The sequence below is a fragment of the Manis javanica genome, chromosome 3, assembly GCF_040802235.1.
Source record: "Manis javanica isolate MJ-LG chromosome 3, MJ_LKY, whole genome shotgun sequence".
Classification (NCBI taxonomy): domain Eukaryota; kingdom Metazoa; phylum Chordata; class Mammalia; order Pholidota; family Manidae; genus Manis; species Manis javanica.
The window spans coordinates 169,023,372-169,041,414 of NC_133158.1; the positions used below are offsets into that span (position 1 = coordinate 169,023,372).

The following is an 18,043-nucleotide window of genomic DNA, read 5'->3' on the forward strand; positions in this document are numbered from 1 at the left end:
GCTTGTAATTGGTTTGTTTAACTTTTGTGTTTCTTCCTTGGTCAGTCTTGGGAGGTTGTATTTTTCTAGGAAGTTGTCCATTTCTTCTAGGTTTTCCAGCTTGTTGGCATATAGGTTTTCATAGTAGTCTTTAATAATTCTTTGTATTTCTGTGGAGTCTGTCGTGATTTTTCCATTCTCATTTCTGATTATGTTGATTTGTGTTGACTCTCTTTTTCTCTTAATAAGTTGGGCTAGAGGCTTATCTATTTTGTTTATTTTCTCAAAGAACCAGCTCTTGGTTTCGTTGATTTTTGCTATTGTTTTATTCTTCTCAATTTTGTTTATTTCTTCTCTGATCTTTATTATGTCCCTCCTTCTGCTGACTTTAGGCCTCATTTGTTCTTCTTTTTCCAGTTTTAATAATTGTGATGTTAGACTATTCATTTGGGATTGTTCTTCCTTCTTCAAGTGTGCCTGGATTGCTATATACTTTCCTCTTAAGACTGCTTTCGCTGCATCCCACAGAAGTTGGGGCTTAGTGTTGTTGTTGTCATTTGTTTCTATATATTCCTTGATCTCTATTTTGATTTGTTCATTGATCCATTGATTATTTAGTAGCATGTTGTTAAGCCTCCATGTGTTTGTGAGCCTTTTTGTTTTCTTTGTAGAATTTATTTCTACTTTCATACCTTTGTGGTCTGAAAAATTGGTTGGTAGAATTTCAATATTGTGGAATTTACTGAGGCTCTTTTTGTGAGCTAGTATGTGGTCTATTCTGGAGAATGTTCCATGTGCACTTGAGAAGAATGTATATCCTGTTGCTTTTGGATGTAAAGTTCTATAGATGTCTATTAGGTCCATCTGTTCTAGTGTGTTGTTCAGTGCCTGTGTGTCTTTACTTATTTTCTGCCCGGTGGATCTATCCTTTGGGGTGAGTGGTGTGTTGAAGTCTCCTACAATGAATGCATTGCAGTCTATTTCCCTCTTTAGTTCTGTTAGTATTTGCTTCACATATGCTGGTGCTCCTGTATTGGGTGCATATATATTTGGAATGGTTATATCCTCTTGTTGGACTAAGCCCTTTATCATTATGTAGTGGCCTTCTTTATCTCTTGTTACTTTCTTTGTTTTGAAGTCTATTTTGTCTGATATTAGTACTGCAACCCCTGCTTTCTTCTCACTGTTGTTTGCCTGAAATATGTTTTTCCATCCCTTGACTTTTAGTCTATGCTTATCTTTGGGTTTAAGGTGAGTTTCTTGTAAGCAGCATATAGATGGGTCTTGCTTTTTTATCCATTCTATTACTCTATGTCTTTTGATTGGTGCATTAAGTCCATTTACATTTAGGGTGACTATTGAAAGATATGTACTTACTGCCATTGCAGGCTTTAGATTCATGGTTACCAAAGGTTCAAGGTTAGCTTCTTTAGTATCTTACTGCCTAACTTAGCTCGCTTATTGAGCTGTTATATACACTGTCTGGAGAGTCTTTTCTTCTCTCCCTTCTTATTCCTCCTCCTCCATTCTTCATATGTTGTGTGTTTTGTTCTGTGCTCTTTTTAGGGGTGCTCCCATCTAGAGCAGTCCCTGTAGGATGCCCTGTAGAGGTGGTTTGTGGGAAGCAAATTCCCTCAGCTTTTGCTTGTCTGGGAATTGTTTGATCCCACCATCGTATTTAAATGATAGTCGTGCTGGATACAGTATCCTTGGTTCAAGGCCCTTCTGTTTCATTGCATTAAGTATATCATGCCATTCTCTTCTGGCCTGTAGGGTTTCTGTTGAGAAGTCTGATGTTAGCCTGATTGGTTTTCCTTTATAGGTGACCTTTTTCTCTCTAGCTGCCTTTAAAACTCTTTCCTTGTCCTTGATCCTTGCCATTTTAATTATTATGTGTCTTGGTGTTGTCCTCCTTGGATCCTTTCTGTTGGGGGTTCTGTATAATTCCATGGTCTGTTCGATTATTTCCTCCCCCAGTTTGGGGAAGTTTTCAGCAATTATTTCTTCAAAGACACTTTCTATCCCTTTTCCTCTTTCTTCCTCTTCTGGTATCCCTATAATACGAATGTTTTTCCTTTTGTATTGGTCACATATTTCTCTTAGTGTTGTTTCATTCCTGGAGATCCTTTTATCTCTCTCTATGTCAGCTTCTATACGTTCCTGTTCTCTGGCTTCTATTCCTTCAATGGCCTCTTGCATCTTATCCATTCTGCTTATAAATCCTTCCAGGGATTGTTTCACTTCTGTGATCTCTTTCCTGACATCTGTGATCTCCTTCCGGACTTCATCCCACTGCTCTTGCATTTTTCTCTGCATCTCATCCCACTGCTCTTGCATTTTTCTCTGCATCTCATCCCATTGCTCTTGCATTTTTTTCTGCATCTCTGTCAGCATGTTCATGATTTTTATTTTGAATTCTTTTTCAGGAGGACTAGTTAGGTCTGTCTCCTTCTCAGGTGTTGTCTCTGTGATCTTTGTCTGCCTGTAGTTTTGCCTTTTCATGGTGATAGAGATAGTTTGCAGAGCTGGTACAAGTGACCGCTGGAAGAGCTTCCCTTCTTGTTGGTTTGTAGCCTTTTCCTGGGAGAATAGCGACCTCTAGTGGCTTGTGCTGGGCAGCTGTGCGCAGACAGGGCTTCTGCTTCCTGCCCAGTTGCTTTGGGGTTTATCTCCACTGTTGCTGTGGGCTTGGCCTGGCTGGGGCTGTTCCTCCAAAATGGTGGAGCCCCGTTGGAGGGGGAGCAGCCAGGAGACTATTTATCTCCGTAAGGGGCCTCTGTGCTCCCTGCTGCCCAGGGGGTTAGAGTGCCCAGAGATCCCCAGATTCCCTGCTTCTGGTCTAAGTGACCTGTCCTGCCCCTTTAAGATTTCCAAAAAGCACTCTCCAAACCAAAACAACAACAGCAACAATGAGAGAGGGAACAGAAAGAAAGAGAAAAAAAAAAGGAAAAAAAAGGAAAAAACAAGCGATTTTTTTTTTTTTTTTTGTCCTCAGGTGCCGGTCCCAGGCACCCGCTCACTGGTCCTGCTGCCCTGTCTCCCTAGCACCAGGGTCCCTGTCCTTTCAAGGCTTCCAAAAAGCACCCACCCACCGGTCCCGCAGGGAAGGAACGCTCAATATTCTTGGTCCTCAGGCACTGGTCCCATGCACCCGCTCACCAGTCCCGCCGCCCTGCCTCCCTAGCACCGGGGTCCCTGTCCCTTCAAGGCTTCCAAAAAGCACTCGGCAAAAAGAGAGAAAAAAAAGGGGAAAAACGTGCGATTTCTTCCGTCCTCAGGTGCTGGTCTCAGGCACCCACCCACCGGTCCCACAGGGAAAAATGCGGGATATTCTTTGTCCTCAGGTGCCGGTCCCAGGCACCCGCTCACCAGTCCCGCCGCCCTGCCTCCCTAGCACCGGGGTCCCTGTCCCTTTTAGGCTTCCAAAAAGCACTCGCAGAAAAGAGAAAAAAAAAAGGGGAAAAACGCGCGATTTCCTCTGTCCTCAAGTGCCGGTCTCAGGCACCCGCCCACCGGTCCCGCAGGGAAAAACGGGGGATATTCTTTGTCCTCAGGCGCCGGTCCCAGCCACCTGCTCACCAGTCCCGCCACCCTGCCTCCCTAGCACTGGGGTCCCCGTCCCTTCAAGGCTTCCAAAAAGCACTCGCCAAAAAGAGAAAAAAAAAAAAGGGGAAAAACGTGCGACCTCCTCCGTCCTCAGGCACCGGTCTCAGGCACCCGCCCCCAGGTCTCGCAGGGAGAAACGCGGGATATTCTTTGTCCTCCGGCGCCGTTCCCAGGCACCTCCTCACCTGTCCCGCCACCCTGCCTCCCCAGCAACGGGGGCCCGTCCCTCTAAGGCTTCCAAAAAGCGCTCGCCAAAAAAAAAAAAAAAAAACTGCTCCGGTTTCTCTCCACCCTCCGGGAGCCGGGGGGAGGGGCGCTCGGGTCCCGCCGGGCTGGGGCTTGTATCTTACCCCCTTCACAAGGCGCTGGGTTCTTGCAGGTGTGGATGTGGTCTCGATGTTGTCCTGTGTCCTGTGGTCTCTATTTTAGGAAGATTTTTCTTTGTTATATTTTCATAGCTCTATGTGTTTTTGGGAGGAGATTTCCACTGCTCTACTCACGCCGCCATCTTGGCTCCCTCCCCCTCTTTTTTCCTTTTTTTATACATAAAGTAAAAAAGCATCTTTTAATCATCTCATTAGGGTAAAATTTTAGGAGTGGTATTGCTGAATTAAAGGGTAGTTTCAGTTAAAATCTTAATACATACTGTCCAATTGCTCATCAGAAAGGTTGGTACACACCAATAGTGCAGGAATATCACTAAGTCCATTTTATTTATTTTCCAATTTCGATGTATCTATAATCTGAAAGTGTCTGGGGAGCACTGAATGTTAAAAATCATTATAATTTGTAATACAAGGCTAATTCTGGTATTATATAGAAGTGACTGCACAAAAGACTCGATTTATCTATTTATAATTTATAATATAGATATATGGACACAACAAGAAGGAAGTTTTTGATCTAAGTTGTTATTTTTTATTTTTCTGTTTTTCTTATTGGATGGGTGGAGAGACAGGTAGGAATGAAAAGATGGAAAAATATCAGTTGTTTGTGATATAAAGATAGAAAATAGGGCTGAATGAGACAAAGAATAAACAGAATGAGAAATAGGGGCAGACCTAAGATGAGAGTGAAAAAGGATAGACAATTTAATTGGGCCTCATACATCTGATGAGACATATTGCTAGATCATCTCTTCCTGTTCTGGTGGTCATATGATTATAGTAGAAAATAAAACTAGATTTCAATGGAATGAATATGTACATTTGTCTTTTTTTTCTTCAGTAGAATTGATTATTTGAAGAAATGGATACTTCTTCCTCCAAGAAATATCCAGTTAAAAAACGGGTGAAAATACATCCCAACACAGTGATGGTGAAATACACTTCTCATTATCCCCAGCCTGGGGATGATGGATATGAAGAAATTAATGAAGACTACAGAAATTTTATGGAAGAAAATCCAAAAAAAGGCTTGCTGAGTGAAATAAAAAGAAAAGGAAGAACTTTCTTTGGAACGATGGATACCCGACCTCCACCAACAGAAGACCCAATGACCAATGAGACTGGACAATTCCAGAGCTTTGCAGAAAAAAATATTTTTCAGTCCAGAAAAATGTGGATAGTGCTGTTTGGATCTGCTTTGGCTCATGGATGTGTAGCTCTTATCACTAGGCTTGTTTCTGATCGTTCTAAAGTTCCATCTCTAGAACTGATTTTTATCCGTTCTGTCTTGCAGGTCTTATCTGTGTTAGTGGTGTGTTACTACCAGGAGGCCCCCTTTGGACCTAGTGGATATAGATTACGACTCTTCTTTTATGGTGTGTGCAATGTCATCTCTATCACCTGTGCTTATACATCATTTTCAATAGTTCCTCCCAGCAATGGGACCACTATGTGGAGAGCCACAACCACGGTCTTCAGTGCCATTTTGGCCTTTTTACTTGTAGATGAGAAAATGGCTTATGTTGATATGGCTACAGTTGTTTGCAGTATCTTAGGTGTTTGTCTTGTCATGATCCCCAACATTGCTGATGAAGACAATTCTTTGTTAAATGCCTGGAAAGAAGCCTTTGGGTACACTATGACTGTGATGGCTGGACTGACCACTGCTCTTTCCATGATAGTATACAGATCCATTAAGGAGAAGATCAGCATGTGGACTGCATTGTTTACCTTTGGTTGGACTGGGACAGTCTGGGGGGTATCTACTATGTTCGTTCTTCAAGAACCTATCATCCCATTAGATGGAGAAACCTGGAGTTATCTCATTGCTATATGTGTCTGTTCTACTGCAGCATTCTTAGGAGTTTATTATGCCTTGGACAAATTCCATCCAGCTTTGGTCAGCACAGTACAACATCTGGAGATTGTGGTAGCCATGGTCCTGCAGCTTCTAGTGTTACATATATTTCCTAGTGTTTATGATGTCTTTGGAGGGGCCATCATTATGATTAGCGTTTTTGTCCTTGCTGGCTATAAACTTTACTGGAGGAATTCAAGAAGGCAGGATTATCAGGAAATAGTAGACTCTCCCATTAAATGAATATGTGGTTATCTTGTTATAATTCAGTTATTAATAGGTACACTGCCATTTTAATGTTCACCTATAAATGTCTTTTGTGTATAACTGACAGTGTTTTGTATTATATAAGTAATTTATGAAGATGTAGAAAAATTTATTCTAATATATAAATACTAATTATGTGAAATATCGTGAATCTGGTGTCTTTATTGTTATTAACAAAAGGTAATTGTGCTAGAAGGAGAATGCTAACTTTTATCACTTAAGAACATAAGACTTGAAGAAATGACCTCTTTCAGATTGACCTTCTTGGTCCTAACATTCAAAAATTAGAAAATGTTCATGCAAATATTCTATGAATGTTCAACAAAAATTCTTCAATATTTAACACCTTCATTGTGAAAAGTACACTGTAATGCTGAAATGCTGAGTACCAAGCCCTGCTTTGTCATGTACTTGCAATAGGAAACTAGAGGTGATTGGGCTGGGTGAAGGAGATTGAATTGAGTCAAACAAGAGGGAACAAAGGAAAGGAGCTGGTTTTTCAATGACAATGGTGGGGTCCCACCTTAGATCAGGTATGGAAGACCAGAGGTGTGGTGGTGGGAGACCTAATGTTGAAGCAGGGTCCATGTATCTTCAGTGGTACAGATCTCTTCCAAAACTGCCCTTGTTTATGACTTTGTAGCAAGTACATGTGTGAGCAGCAGGAAACGTACTCCTTACCCTGAGAAAGACTCTAACAGTAATCATAGTAGCAGAAAATCAATACAACATGGTGTCCAGAAGGTCTTTTCAAAATGGCCTGTAGTCTTAAAAGCATATAAGGTTGCATTAATTGGGGTCTAATTTGAGCAATTCTTGCTAATTCAGAACATCCAAATGTTGACATGGTACTGATTATTAAGCTATTGCTACTCTTGAACTCTTGTTAGTTCCAAATTCATACTTTCCTCTTTATGTTATGACTTAGACCCTGCAAACTACATTTTTCCTATACCAACTGAACTCTCACTTAGTTCCACTAATGAAGGGCATTAGAGGGAGACTAGAAGGCAGGAAAAGGGGAGAAAGGACTTCTAACTTCCCCTTTGCTTGTGGTTTTTGCCACTGTTGCACCAACAATAGCATTTTGTTCTACAGCATCAGCTGATCTCAGCCTTGAGCTTCTTTTGGCACTCCTCCAGCCCACAGCCAGCCTCTTCATATCCCTCTCAGTAGTAGCAAGACCAACTAGACAGCATCATTCCTGAGAAGATGATGAGTCATTTCTCTGAGCTTCTGAGACCTGGTAGTCTTTGCTTTTTGTTATTGCTTACATTTTTAGTCATCTTCTGTTCCATCCAGTAAGTCCTCTTTTTCTCAGGCCTAGGGGCAGTAGCTGCTCTCCAGAGTTATCAGCCTTGGCCACTTTAGTGTTCGCTTTTTGCTTTTTCAGTCCATCAACATCTGATACTAGATTCTTTCTGTTGTAATAATATCTTATTATTTTTGTTTTCTTGGCTAATGTGTCCAAATCTTCCCCAAAGGAACCCAAAGTCATTAGTAGAGTGTCTATGCTTTTGGGAAAATGTTAACATTCAGATTTTCCAGGAATTAGTAGACACTGGATCTCAACAGAAATTATCCAAATTAAAGCACAGAAAAAGATCTGGGAAAAAAAAAAAAGAAAAGAGCCTAGAATGACCTGTTCTAAGGACTAAGAAGTCCAGTATAAATGTAGGTATAGTCCCAGAAGAGGAGAGAGAAAGAATGGGACAGAAAAAACTATCTGAAGAAATATTTATCAAAAGTTTTCCAAACCTGATAAAAGGAAACAACCACCAGCAATCCACAGAGCCAGGTAAATAATGAACTCTAATCAGCAAAAATACAAAGAAAACCACACCTAGAAACATAGTGTAACTGCTGATAAATAAAGACAGAGAAACAAAATCTTAAAAGCAGCCAGAGAAAAAGACATGACATTCAGGAAAACAATGATAAGAATTATAGCTGGACACAGACACGACAAGTAATGACTCTACAACATCTTACTATGCTGAAGGACAGTGACTGCAATGAGACTGGATGGGGACTTGATAATATGGGTGAACGGTGAAACCATAATGTTTTGCTCATGTAAAACCTTCATAAGATTGTTTATCAATGATACCTTAATTAAATATAAATAAAACAATCTGAAAACAGGAAAAAAAAATTACAGCTGGCTTCTCATAAGAAACAATGGAGGCCAGAAAACAACAGCATGACATTTAAAGTGCTGAAAGAAAACCCTTTGATGGCTTCTCATTGCCTATAGGATAAAGTCCATAACCTGCTATTGCTTATATTTTTAGTCCTCTTCTGTTCCAGCAATATTCTACTATTGTGTAATACTTTTCTTATGCAGGCTCCTCTATGTGGAAAGCCCTTCTCTTCTTTGCCTACATAACTGCCTAACTAGCCTGATCACACAACTCCCCTCACCCTCTGGCTTAATGTCCCCCTGAACATATATCTATTACTCTATTTACTATATTAATAATAAATATGGTTAAATTTCATTCTCTGACTCTTGATTTGAGCTCCTTTAAGACTGATCCTTAGATCTCCAGTACCTACTGTAGTGCCTACTACAGAACAGACTCCATAATTTTTTGTTGAATTAATTTCCATAAAAGCATAACAATACTCAATCCAGAAATTAAATTTAGTCCCCAGGATCCACTAATTTTTGTATCTCACAGTCAAGCCTGTGATTAGTTACTTCTTGCTAAAAGGCTTTCTTTTGGGTCCTAAATAGTCCTGCCTGACAGTGATGCTAAACCAGATCATTCTAATCATTTCTAACTATAAGCGTTCAATAGTTTCCTGGGAAAGGTCTTGAGACATGGAGGCTCATTTTTCCCTTCCTTGTCTTTCCAAATTCTCTCCTTTGGGATTAATGAAGTAAGTACCTGCATGGTTTTATCCCAGACAGATTAGCTGCCCTATATCTGAAGCCCATTTCTGGTCTATAGGTCATAAATTTAAAAAAAAAGTTATAGTTGATACACAATATTATGTTAGTTTCAAGTGTACAACACAGTGAATCAACATTTATATATGTTATGATTACTATGATATCCAGTTACCATGTCACCAAAGTTATTACAATATTATTGACTATATTCCCTATGCTGTACTTTTCATCCCTGCAACTTATGTATTTCATAACTGGATGTTTGTACCTCTTAATCCCCTTCATCTATTTTGCCCATCTTCCCATCCTTTCACCTCTGGCAACCACCAGTTTGTTCTCTGTATTTGTAAGTCTGTATCTGTTTTGTTTGTTCATTTGTTTTTTAGATTCCATACATAACTGAATCATATAGCATTGTCTTTGTCTTTCACTTAGCATGATACCCTCCAGGTACATTCATAGTATCACAAATGGCAAAATTTCCTTCTTTTTTATGGCTGAATAATGTTCCATTATGTATATATACTGCATCTTTTTTATCCATTCATCTATCAATGGACTTTTAGGTTGCTTTCATATCTTGGTTACTGTAAAAAATGCTGCAATAAACAGGAGTGCTTATGTGTTTTCAAATTAGTGTTTTTTTTTTCCTTTGGCTAAATACCCAGAAGTGGAATTATTGGGTCATATGATATTTCTATTTTTAATTTTTTGAGGAACTTCCATACTGCTTTCCATAGTGGCTGTACCAATTTACATGACCACCAGCAGTGTAGGAGGGTTCCATTTCTCCACATCCTCACCAATACTTGTTATTTCCTGTCTTTTTGATACTAGCCATTCTGACCAGTATAAGGTGGTGTATCACTGTGGCTTTGATTTGCATTTTTCTGTTGACTAGTGATGGGGAGCATCTTTTCATGTGTCTGATGGCCATCTGTATATCTTTGAAAAATGTCATGAGTGGTCCTCTGCTCATTTTTTAATAGGATTGTTTGTGTTTTTGGTGTTGAATTGTATGAGTTCTTTGTATATTTTGTATATTAACCCTTTTTGGATATATCATTTGCAAATATCTTCTCCATAGGTTTTAACTTTTGACCTAAATTTTCTTGTTGTCTGATTCTGGCTAGTTCTCGGTCCATTTAGCATTATTAGTGTGATTCCCATTTTTTATTTGAGTTCTAAGAGAGGAAGAAGAAGCCATATGCATGTTTGTTTGAAGTTTGAAGACAGAAAGTGTGAAAGAAGTCTCTGGGACAACTCCCACCCCATAAAAACAGGAATCCATCCATTCCTTTTGAGTGTACCATACAGCAATTTCACACATGACTTTCTGCCAATCTACCCTTCCACCCAAAGCTTTCTTCTTTCATTGCTATTTCCTTATTTTTCTTGTTCAATTTCTTTTTTATATTTTTGAGTTTTTCTTTTTTTAAGAGTTCCCAGTAAGAAGGGGTGATAAAAAAACTTATAGGAAAACTAAAAGGAAAAAAACCACATTTTTTACAGGGAACTTAATCCTTTTATGAATAAGCTCTCTCCCTTCTATTGTTTAAATAGGTGGCACACAATAGGCAAAAGACATCTGAATCAAAACTTTGAAAGGTCTGTTCAGATCATTGGCCCATTCAGAATATATATTCCCTTACAAAATAAGATCTAAACTTATGATGTCAACACTAATTTTCCCTACTAAGGCAGTGGTATATGCTACCTGAGCACAAGGACTACTTTACTTGTGTTTGCATTCACATCCTGTAAACCCATCACTTGCTAAATTCGTAGACTGAATTGGGTCAGGTTTTGCTAAATTCACTGTGTGCTTTTGGGAAAATAGTTTTAACTTTTGCATAATTGTTTCTCCAGCCTCAAAAATGAATATATCTCAATACATAAACTTTATAAGATGAATCAACAAATAACATTATTCTATTAGCTCAAGCTGCTATAACAAAATACCATTGATTGGGTGACTTAAACTATAGAAATTTAATTTCTCAGTTTTGGAAGCTGGTAATTCCATATCAGGGTGTTGGCATGGTCAGTTTCTGGTGAGAGCTCTCTTTCTGGTCACCTTCTCATTGTGTCTTCTCATGGTGGAGATAGAGAACGGGTCTCTTTTTATAAGGACACTAATCCTACAGGATTAGGTGCCCACTTTTCACCTCAGGCAACCTTAATTACCTCCTAAAGGCCCTATCTCCAAATACAGTCACACTGGGGTTTAGGGCTTTAATAGGAATTTTGGGAGGACAAAACTCACTCCATAGCAGCCATTATAATATATGTAAAGGTATTTAGACCCTTAGAATAAATTCAAAATTCACTTACCTTATTCACTTTGGATACTAATAATGGGATGTAGACATAGAGCAGCTGTTATCCAGTTTCATGGTTTATTTGCCTCAGTCAAAGGAGGCTAGGAAGGGGCCACAGGTAATTTGTACTTTGACCCTGTGATCCTATATATGGTAAGCAAACTACCTGTATCTATCAGCATTCAAATGAATGACTTTGAAGTTAAATGCAGAAAAGTGTTTACAGTCAGGGCCGAATTAAAGAAGGGAAAGGAAGACGTGTTAATGCCTTCAAGGGTATTTACTCATGATCTGTCATGTGGTAGGCCCTAGGGAAAAACTATACATGATTCCTGACCATGAAATTTACCATCTAGGCAGCAATAAGGACTCTTTTCAACAGCTTGGGTCGGGAAAATACCTGTGGTCTGAAGACAAGTAGTGAATCTATAGCATCTTACTACGCTGATGGACAGTGACTGTAATGGGGTATGTGGGGGGGACTTGGTGATGGGGGGAGTCTAAGAAACCTAATATTCCTCATGTAATTGTAGACCAATGATACAAAAAAAAAGTTGGGAAAAAAAAAGTTAACCCAATAAAAATTACCATGGGCGAGCCATTTAACATAAAAAAAAATTTGTACTTACAGCTTTGCTCTGCAATTTGTTGAAAGAGTACCTCAAGGTAAAAAAAACAAAACAAAACCTGTGATCCCTGAAAGGTACCTCACCCAGGCTTCCCTGGGCGCCTAAAAGGAGCCACAAAGATGGTTGGAAAGGGGTGAGGCAGGTTGTGAGGCTGCAGCACAGGCGTGGGGAGAATCAGTTTACTGCTGATCCGGCAGGTGTCCGGGGCCGGACCGCTAAGAATGGGCGGACTGGGCAGCTTAGGTCACTGCATTCCCTCCTCACAGCACGGCCTCCACAGCCCGCTGGAAGCTACCTGCGCACGAGGGCACTTGAAAGGCTCTCGGAGCGAGCTTCTTTCGGTTTATGGCTCAAATTAAACATTTCTTACATTTTTCTCTCAAATCCCCATTTCCAGGCCTTCGGGTGTTTTCCTTTTCCGCTTCCCAGCCCTAAGAAGCTTCTGCGGCAACACCCGGTTCAGGTGCAGAAACGAGGAGGCGGCTCCCCAACAGCTGGGGCTGACCTCGCGAAGCAGCACTTTTTGCTGTGGAGTCTCTCCTGTGGCGCTAGAGGAGAGCCAAAGTAGTCAGTCTGTGCGGCCGGGGAGGCAAGAGCGACCAGGGCCAGATCAGGCCGGGGACTTGACACGCTCCGGCTCCACCTCGCTCGCTCGCTCGCCCCCTCGCTCGCTCTTCCCTTTTCTCTCTCTTGAGGCTCAGCTCACTCCACGCTCAGCACGGCATTTGATTGACAGGCAGGTCCGCCCAATCCCAGAGCGGCGCTGACAGCTCTCGCGTCCAGGGTAGGAGGGAAGGGGGAGACCGCACCTATCAGATTGGGCCGGGAGGGGGTTTCCTGCCCGCGTGGGTGCGCCCGCGGCCTCGCGGCCAGTCGCAGCAGCAGCCCGGCCCGCCTGCCGCGCGCGTTCCGCCCCTCTCCCGAGAGCTACGCGGAGACGGAGCAGAGGCCTCGTGCCGTAACGGCCATCGCGGCGGCCGCGGCGGCATCCCGGTGCCCTCCTCAGGTGAGCCGGGGCTGCCGGGCTCGCAGAGGGAGGGGAGATGGGTTGCCGGTAGGCAGACGCACAGACAGCTTTTCCTCCCCTGTTCGTCCACACAGCCTGTTAAGTCGCTTCCTCTTTCCCGGTGAAGTTAGTCCCCGGGGCGCCGTCTGCCGGCCCGGAGCTGAGCCGGAGGGGGCGGGGAGTCTGCTCGGCCGGCCTGGGCGTTTGCCGCGCGACCCCGCGCGACCCTCCTGCCCGCGTCCAGAGCGTCGCGTCGGGGTGAGCGCCCCGGCTGGCCGCCCTTGCGGGGCGGGGAGGTCGAGTGTGGGGCGCGCTTGCTTCCCTGTTCCTTTTCATCCCGAAAAAGTCCTGTTGCCTGTGATGGCGTGATCCGAGGCCGGGAAGATAGGGACGTGGTAGAGGAGGGAAGGGGGGCGCGCTCACCTCCAGCTGGAGAGGAGGGGAGGGAGGCCAGCCCTGAGCCGAGGTTGGACATCCTCGGGATGCGCTCTCCGCCCTTCCCCCCGAGCCGCTTCCCTCCTCGGGAAATCGGTTGTTTTAATCGTGTGGACTTGTGGATTCGTACGCGAGTTGCTTAGGCTGAGATTTTTTTACTTGAGTTGTAATATATTCTGTAGAAATACCTCGATAGGTTGGTTTTGCAACCTTTCTTAGGTGTTTCCATAAAAGTTAAAACTGCCGTTAGAAGCTCGGGAACCTGGATTTTGTTCAGGGGTGAGAACGGTAACTTTATATGCACTCAGTGTGGAACTCATGCTGGTCGCCTAAAAATAATTCTATCCGTTAGATTTGGTAAGAAACCATAGGAGTTAGGAAAGAATGAAGTTAAGGAGAATTTTCTAACCCCAACTTAGGTGGTGAGCAAAGAAGCTCAATGTCCGGTCAAAACGGGTAAGTGTTGCAAGAGGTATCTTTTTAAAGGTTCATGAAAAACCCACCAGACAATTTATTAAGCACCTGGAAAGTACTGTGCCTAAAGTCTCAATCTTCAGCGAGGTCGCAAAGTAAATGAAATAATCCAAGAGGAAGGTTTTACTTGGTAATTGTCAATGACGTTCAGCTTTTAGGTCCCAGTCACAGTTTGATAGTAACGCAAGAAATATTGGTTGATTAGTAGTAGTGTCATTCCATCTTGATCACAAACCTCCGGGATTTTCTTTAGGAAAATTGTGATTAGTAGGAATTAGCTATAATTAAGCTGTAAACACTGTATGCAGTGTTCAGGATTGCTCAGCTGTGCTTGTTGGAAATTTTCAAGTGTTTGCTTTATTTTTCTAACCATTATCTTTTAGTCCAGATTTTTAATAAAACTTGAAGCATATATAGAATGCTTTGGTAGATACTGAGTGATTATTTATGCCTCTGAGGTTATTTTTCTTTAAAAACTTTCCTGCCAAAGCTCAAAGTAGATTTGAAGTGATTATTGTTGTAAATCATTTGTCAGGAATACTTGATTTAATAATTGCAGTCCACTTTTTTCTATCATAGATTAATTAATAACTTTTACAATTTGTTCACCTTTATAATATGGAAAAATACAAAATTTCTATACCTACACTAAAAGATTAAATGGTTAGTTATTTAGTTGATAAGTGATATTGGAGGAAATTCGAAATCACTAAGAATTTAACCAGTTCTTCAAAAATGCCTTGCTGTGCTGTTTTAGCAAGACAACTGACAGGGCCAAAAATGACACTTATGAAGTAATGAAGACAGCCATTCAATCTGGATGAGCCTCACTTTAAACTACTTCAAAGACAGAATTTATAGTTTTCCCTTCAAAACTGATGCCATATGCTGACTTTGTTTTGGTGATATTGTCATGCTTTTGGTTATCTAGACACAAACCTTGGTTTTATCTTTGACTTCCTCTATCCACATAACTTAACATTGGCCAATTTTTTTCAGCCATTTTTTGAAATTTCTCTTATGTATCTGTTCTTTTCACTAGCTTTTAACTGTATTTTCTGCCTGCCTTTTCTCCCTGCTCAGGATGTTCTGCCTTTTGCTTTGATCTTAAAATAATTCTTCAGACTTACCCTCGATGTTAGTCCAGCAGTAGCTCCCTGTTATCTACAGAGTGTAGTTTAGAATTCCTACAAAAACCTTTTTTTCCTAATGCCAGGACTATTTCTCTATAGGAGCTGTCCACCCTAACCAAACCAATCTCTTGTTTACGTTTAGACTTTGTGTTTTTTTTACCTTCATATCTGTTGAGAATTTGAATAGCCTTCCTATTCTTTAAAAGACATCCCCTCCCCCTCCAACCTCCAAATCACCCAATTAGCAAATGAAGTAAAATTTTGTTGAAGTTTCATTTTTAGTTCTTCAGGGCAGTCTTCCAGATCTTTCTGTTCCCTGTGTTGTTGCTTTCTTTTGAACCCATAACCCTTATTCTGTTATTCCTTTGGTTTCTTACTTTTACGTGAGCTTGCATAGAACAATATTGTGGGAACATTGGAATCCAACTTCACATTTTATACATAAGGAAAATTAAGTTACTACAGAATAACTACTAAAATACACACATTTAGGGATGGTAACAGACGTGAGACTCAAATCTTGATTTCATAACTCAAGTTTTGTGTGCTCATTAAAAAGTTTTTTTGTGTGTCTATTTTATGAAACTACTGCTTCTCATCTCTTGCTGTGTTGTTTTGTATTGTTTGTTTCATATTATTTTGTATTTTGTGTATTTATGCCTTCTCATATAGATTCAAAACACATGAGGGCAGGAGAACCTTCATGACTTGTTTAAATCATTGCAACAATGATTTAATGTCTACAGTCAACTGTATTTGGTAGCTCTTTAGCATTAACAAAAATAATGTCATTTCTACAGTTGAGTTCTGTGACCCACTAAAAATTGAGCCAATCTTACAAGTTTTACTGTTGGACATGAGTTGTTTGAGTCTCTTGATAAGGAGATTGAATTTTTGGGGGCCAATAACTAGTTGTGAACAATATAATAGTTTGAAGAAACCTGGAGGGCTTATCTCATAACTAAGTTTAAATTAATCTAGCTAAATGTTCTTTTCCTCAAAGAACAGTTAACACTTACATTTTGCTATTTTGTTATCACATTCATCTATCAAGAGCAACATTATTGAACAATCTGCTTATTGAACAAAACATTCTGAAAGTCATTTGCTTTTTAAATATTTGTTCATATTTTTTTCCTCTTAACTTTAAAGTTTCTCTTGATTATCAGAAGCATGGGGTAGCCTTAGCATTTTTCTTATATTTATGTAGCAAGAGTTGAATGCTGTAAGATAGGGAGCACAGAAAATTTATCAGGTGTAATGTTTCTGAATTTCGAAGGGAAATTATTTCCAACCTAGAAGTCATTACCCAATCAAACTAAGTGGGAAGAAAAAAAACAAAACAAAAAAGAGAATCTACTGTAGGATATACTCCATCAAAAGGATGGCTAACACCAAAAAAAGAACTACATGAATCATAACAATTAGGATATTTAACACAGCAGAAAGGCAAAGGGGATCTCTAGTTTTATGGTAAAGGGAGAAATCCCAGAAAACTTATATGGACAAGCCAGACAGCTGGTCAAGCAGGTTGAAAAGTGGTAGACAAGGACAAAGCAATTCTTTAATTTAATTTAATTTATTTATTTATAATTTTTAAAATTAAGGTATCATTGATATACATTCTTATGAAGGTTTCACGTGAAAAACATTGAGGTTACTACATTCAGCTGTATTGTCAAGTCCCCCCCACACACCATTGCAGTCACTGCCCATCAGCATAAGATGCCACAGAGTCACTACTTGTCTTTGTGCTACACTGTCTTCCTCCTGACCACCCCACAAACACTTTGTGTGTCAATCATAATACCCCTCAATCCCCTTCTCCGTCCCCACCTATCCTCCACCAGCCCTCCCTTTTTATAACTACTAGTCCCTTCTTAGAGTCTGTGAGTCTGCTGCTGTTTTGTTCCTTCACTTTTTCTTCATTGTTATACTCCACAAATGAGGGAAATTATTTGGTATTTGTCTTTCTCTGCCTGGCTTATTTCACTGAGCATAATACCCTCTAGCTACATCCATGTTGCAAATGGTAGGATTTGTTTTCTTCTTACAGCTGAATAATATTCCATTGTGCATATTTACCACATCTTTATCCATTCACCTACTGATAAACATTTAGGTTGTTTCCATATCTTGGCTATTGTAAATAGTGCTGTGATAAACATAGAGGTGCATATGATTTTTGAATCTGAGAACTTGAATTCTTTGTGTAAATTCCAAGGAGTGGGATTCCTGGGTCAAATGGTATTGGTATTTCTATTTTTAGTTTTTTGAGGAACCTCCATATTGCTTTCCACAATGGTTGAACTAGCTTCCATTCCCACCAGCAGTGTAGGAGGGTTCCCCTTTCTCTGCATCATCGCAGGCATTTGTTGTTCTTAGTCTTTTTGATGCTGGCCGTCCTTCCTGGTGTGAGGTGATATCTCATTGTGGTTTTAATTTACATTTCCCAGATGATTAGTGATGTGGAGCATCTTTTCATGTATATGTTGGCCATCTGAATTTCTTTGGAGAATTGTCTGTTCATATTTTAATCAGGTTATTTTGGGTGTTGAGGTGTGTGAATTTTTTATATATTTTGGATGTTAACCCCTTGACACATATGTCGTTTTTGAATATATTCTCCCATAACGTAGGGTGCTTTTTTGTTCTGTTGATGGTATCCTTTGCTGTACTAAGCTTTTTAGTTTGATGTAGTCCCATTTGTTCATTTTTTGTTTCCCTTACCCAAGAGGATGTGTTCAGGAAAAAGTTGGTCTTGTTCATATTCAAGAGATTTTTTTGCCTATGTTTTCTTCTAAGAGTTTTATGGTTTCCTTACATTCAGATCTTTGATTCATTTTGAGTTTACTTTTGTGTATGGAGTTAGACAATAATGCAGTTTCATTCTCTTACATGTAGCTGCCCAGTTTTGCCTACACCAGTTATCATTTCCCCATTGTATATCCATGGCTCCTTTATCATATATTAATTGACCATATATGCTTGGGTTTATATCTGGGCTCTCTATTCTGTTCTATTGGTCTATGGGTCTGTTCTTGTGCCAG

At 40.5% G+C, this 18,043-nt stretch overlaps 2 protein-coding genes and 2 pseudogenes across 7 annotated transcripts in view; 3 read left to right on the top strand and 1 right to left on the bottom strand.

Moving 5' to 3' along the window:
* The window catches only part of SLC35G2 (solute carrier family 35 member G2), a 52,912-nt gene extending 42,512 nt beyond the window's left edge, over window positions 1-10,400 (top strand). For 2 of the 4 annotated variants that reach the window (XM_037022899.2, XM_073232359.1), the window contains one exon: window positions 4,813-10,400. In XM_037022899.2, the coding sequence (XP_036878794.1) occupies window positions 4,834-6,072 (1,239 nt within the window). In that variant the 5' untranslated portion in view covers window positions 4,813-4,833 and the 3' untranslated portion in view covers window positions 6,073-10,400. The remainder of the gene's footprint in view (window positions 1-4,812) is intronic. The other 2 variants (XM_037022901.2, XM_037022900.2) reach the window with 1 other exon arrangement.
* LOC108386406 (serine-threonine kinase receptor-associated protein pseudogene) overlaps window positions 1-12,632 on the bottom strand; it is a 34,917-nt pseudogene extending 22,285 nt beyond the window's left edge.
* Window positions 1-18,043, top strand: part of NCK1 (NCK adaptor protein 1) — a 167,028-nt gene that overhangs the window by 42,497 nt on the left and 106,488 nt on the right. The window contains exon 1 of one of the 3 annotated variants that reach the window (XM_017654847.3): window positions 12,811-12,951. The exons of 1 other annotated variant lie outside the window; for it this stretch is intronic. The gene's annotated coding sequence lies outside the window, so the exon portion shown is untranslated. Of the gene's footprint in view, window positions 1-12,810; window positions 12,952-18,043 lie in introns of those variants that run through there. One more of the 3 variants, XM_017654848.3, reaches the window with a different exon arrangement.
* Window positions 12,065-18,043, top strand: part of LOC108393773 (uncharacterized) — a 62,770-nt pseudogene continuing 56,791 nt past the window's right edge.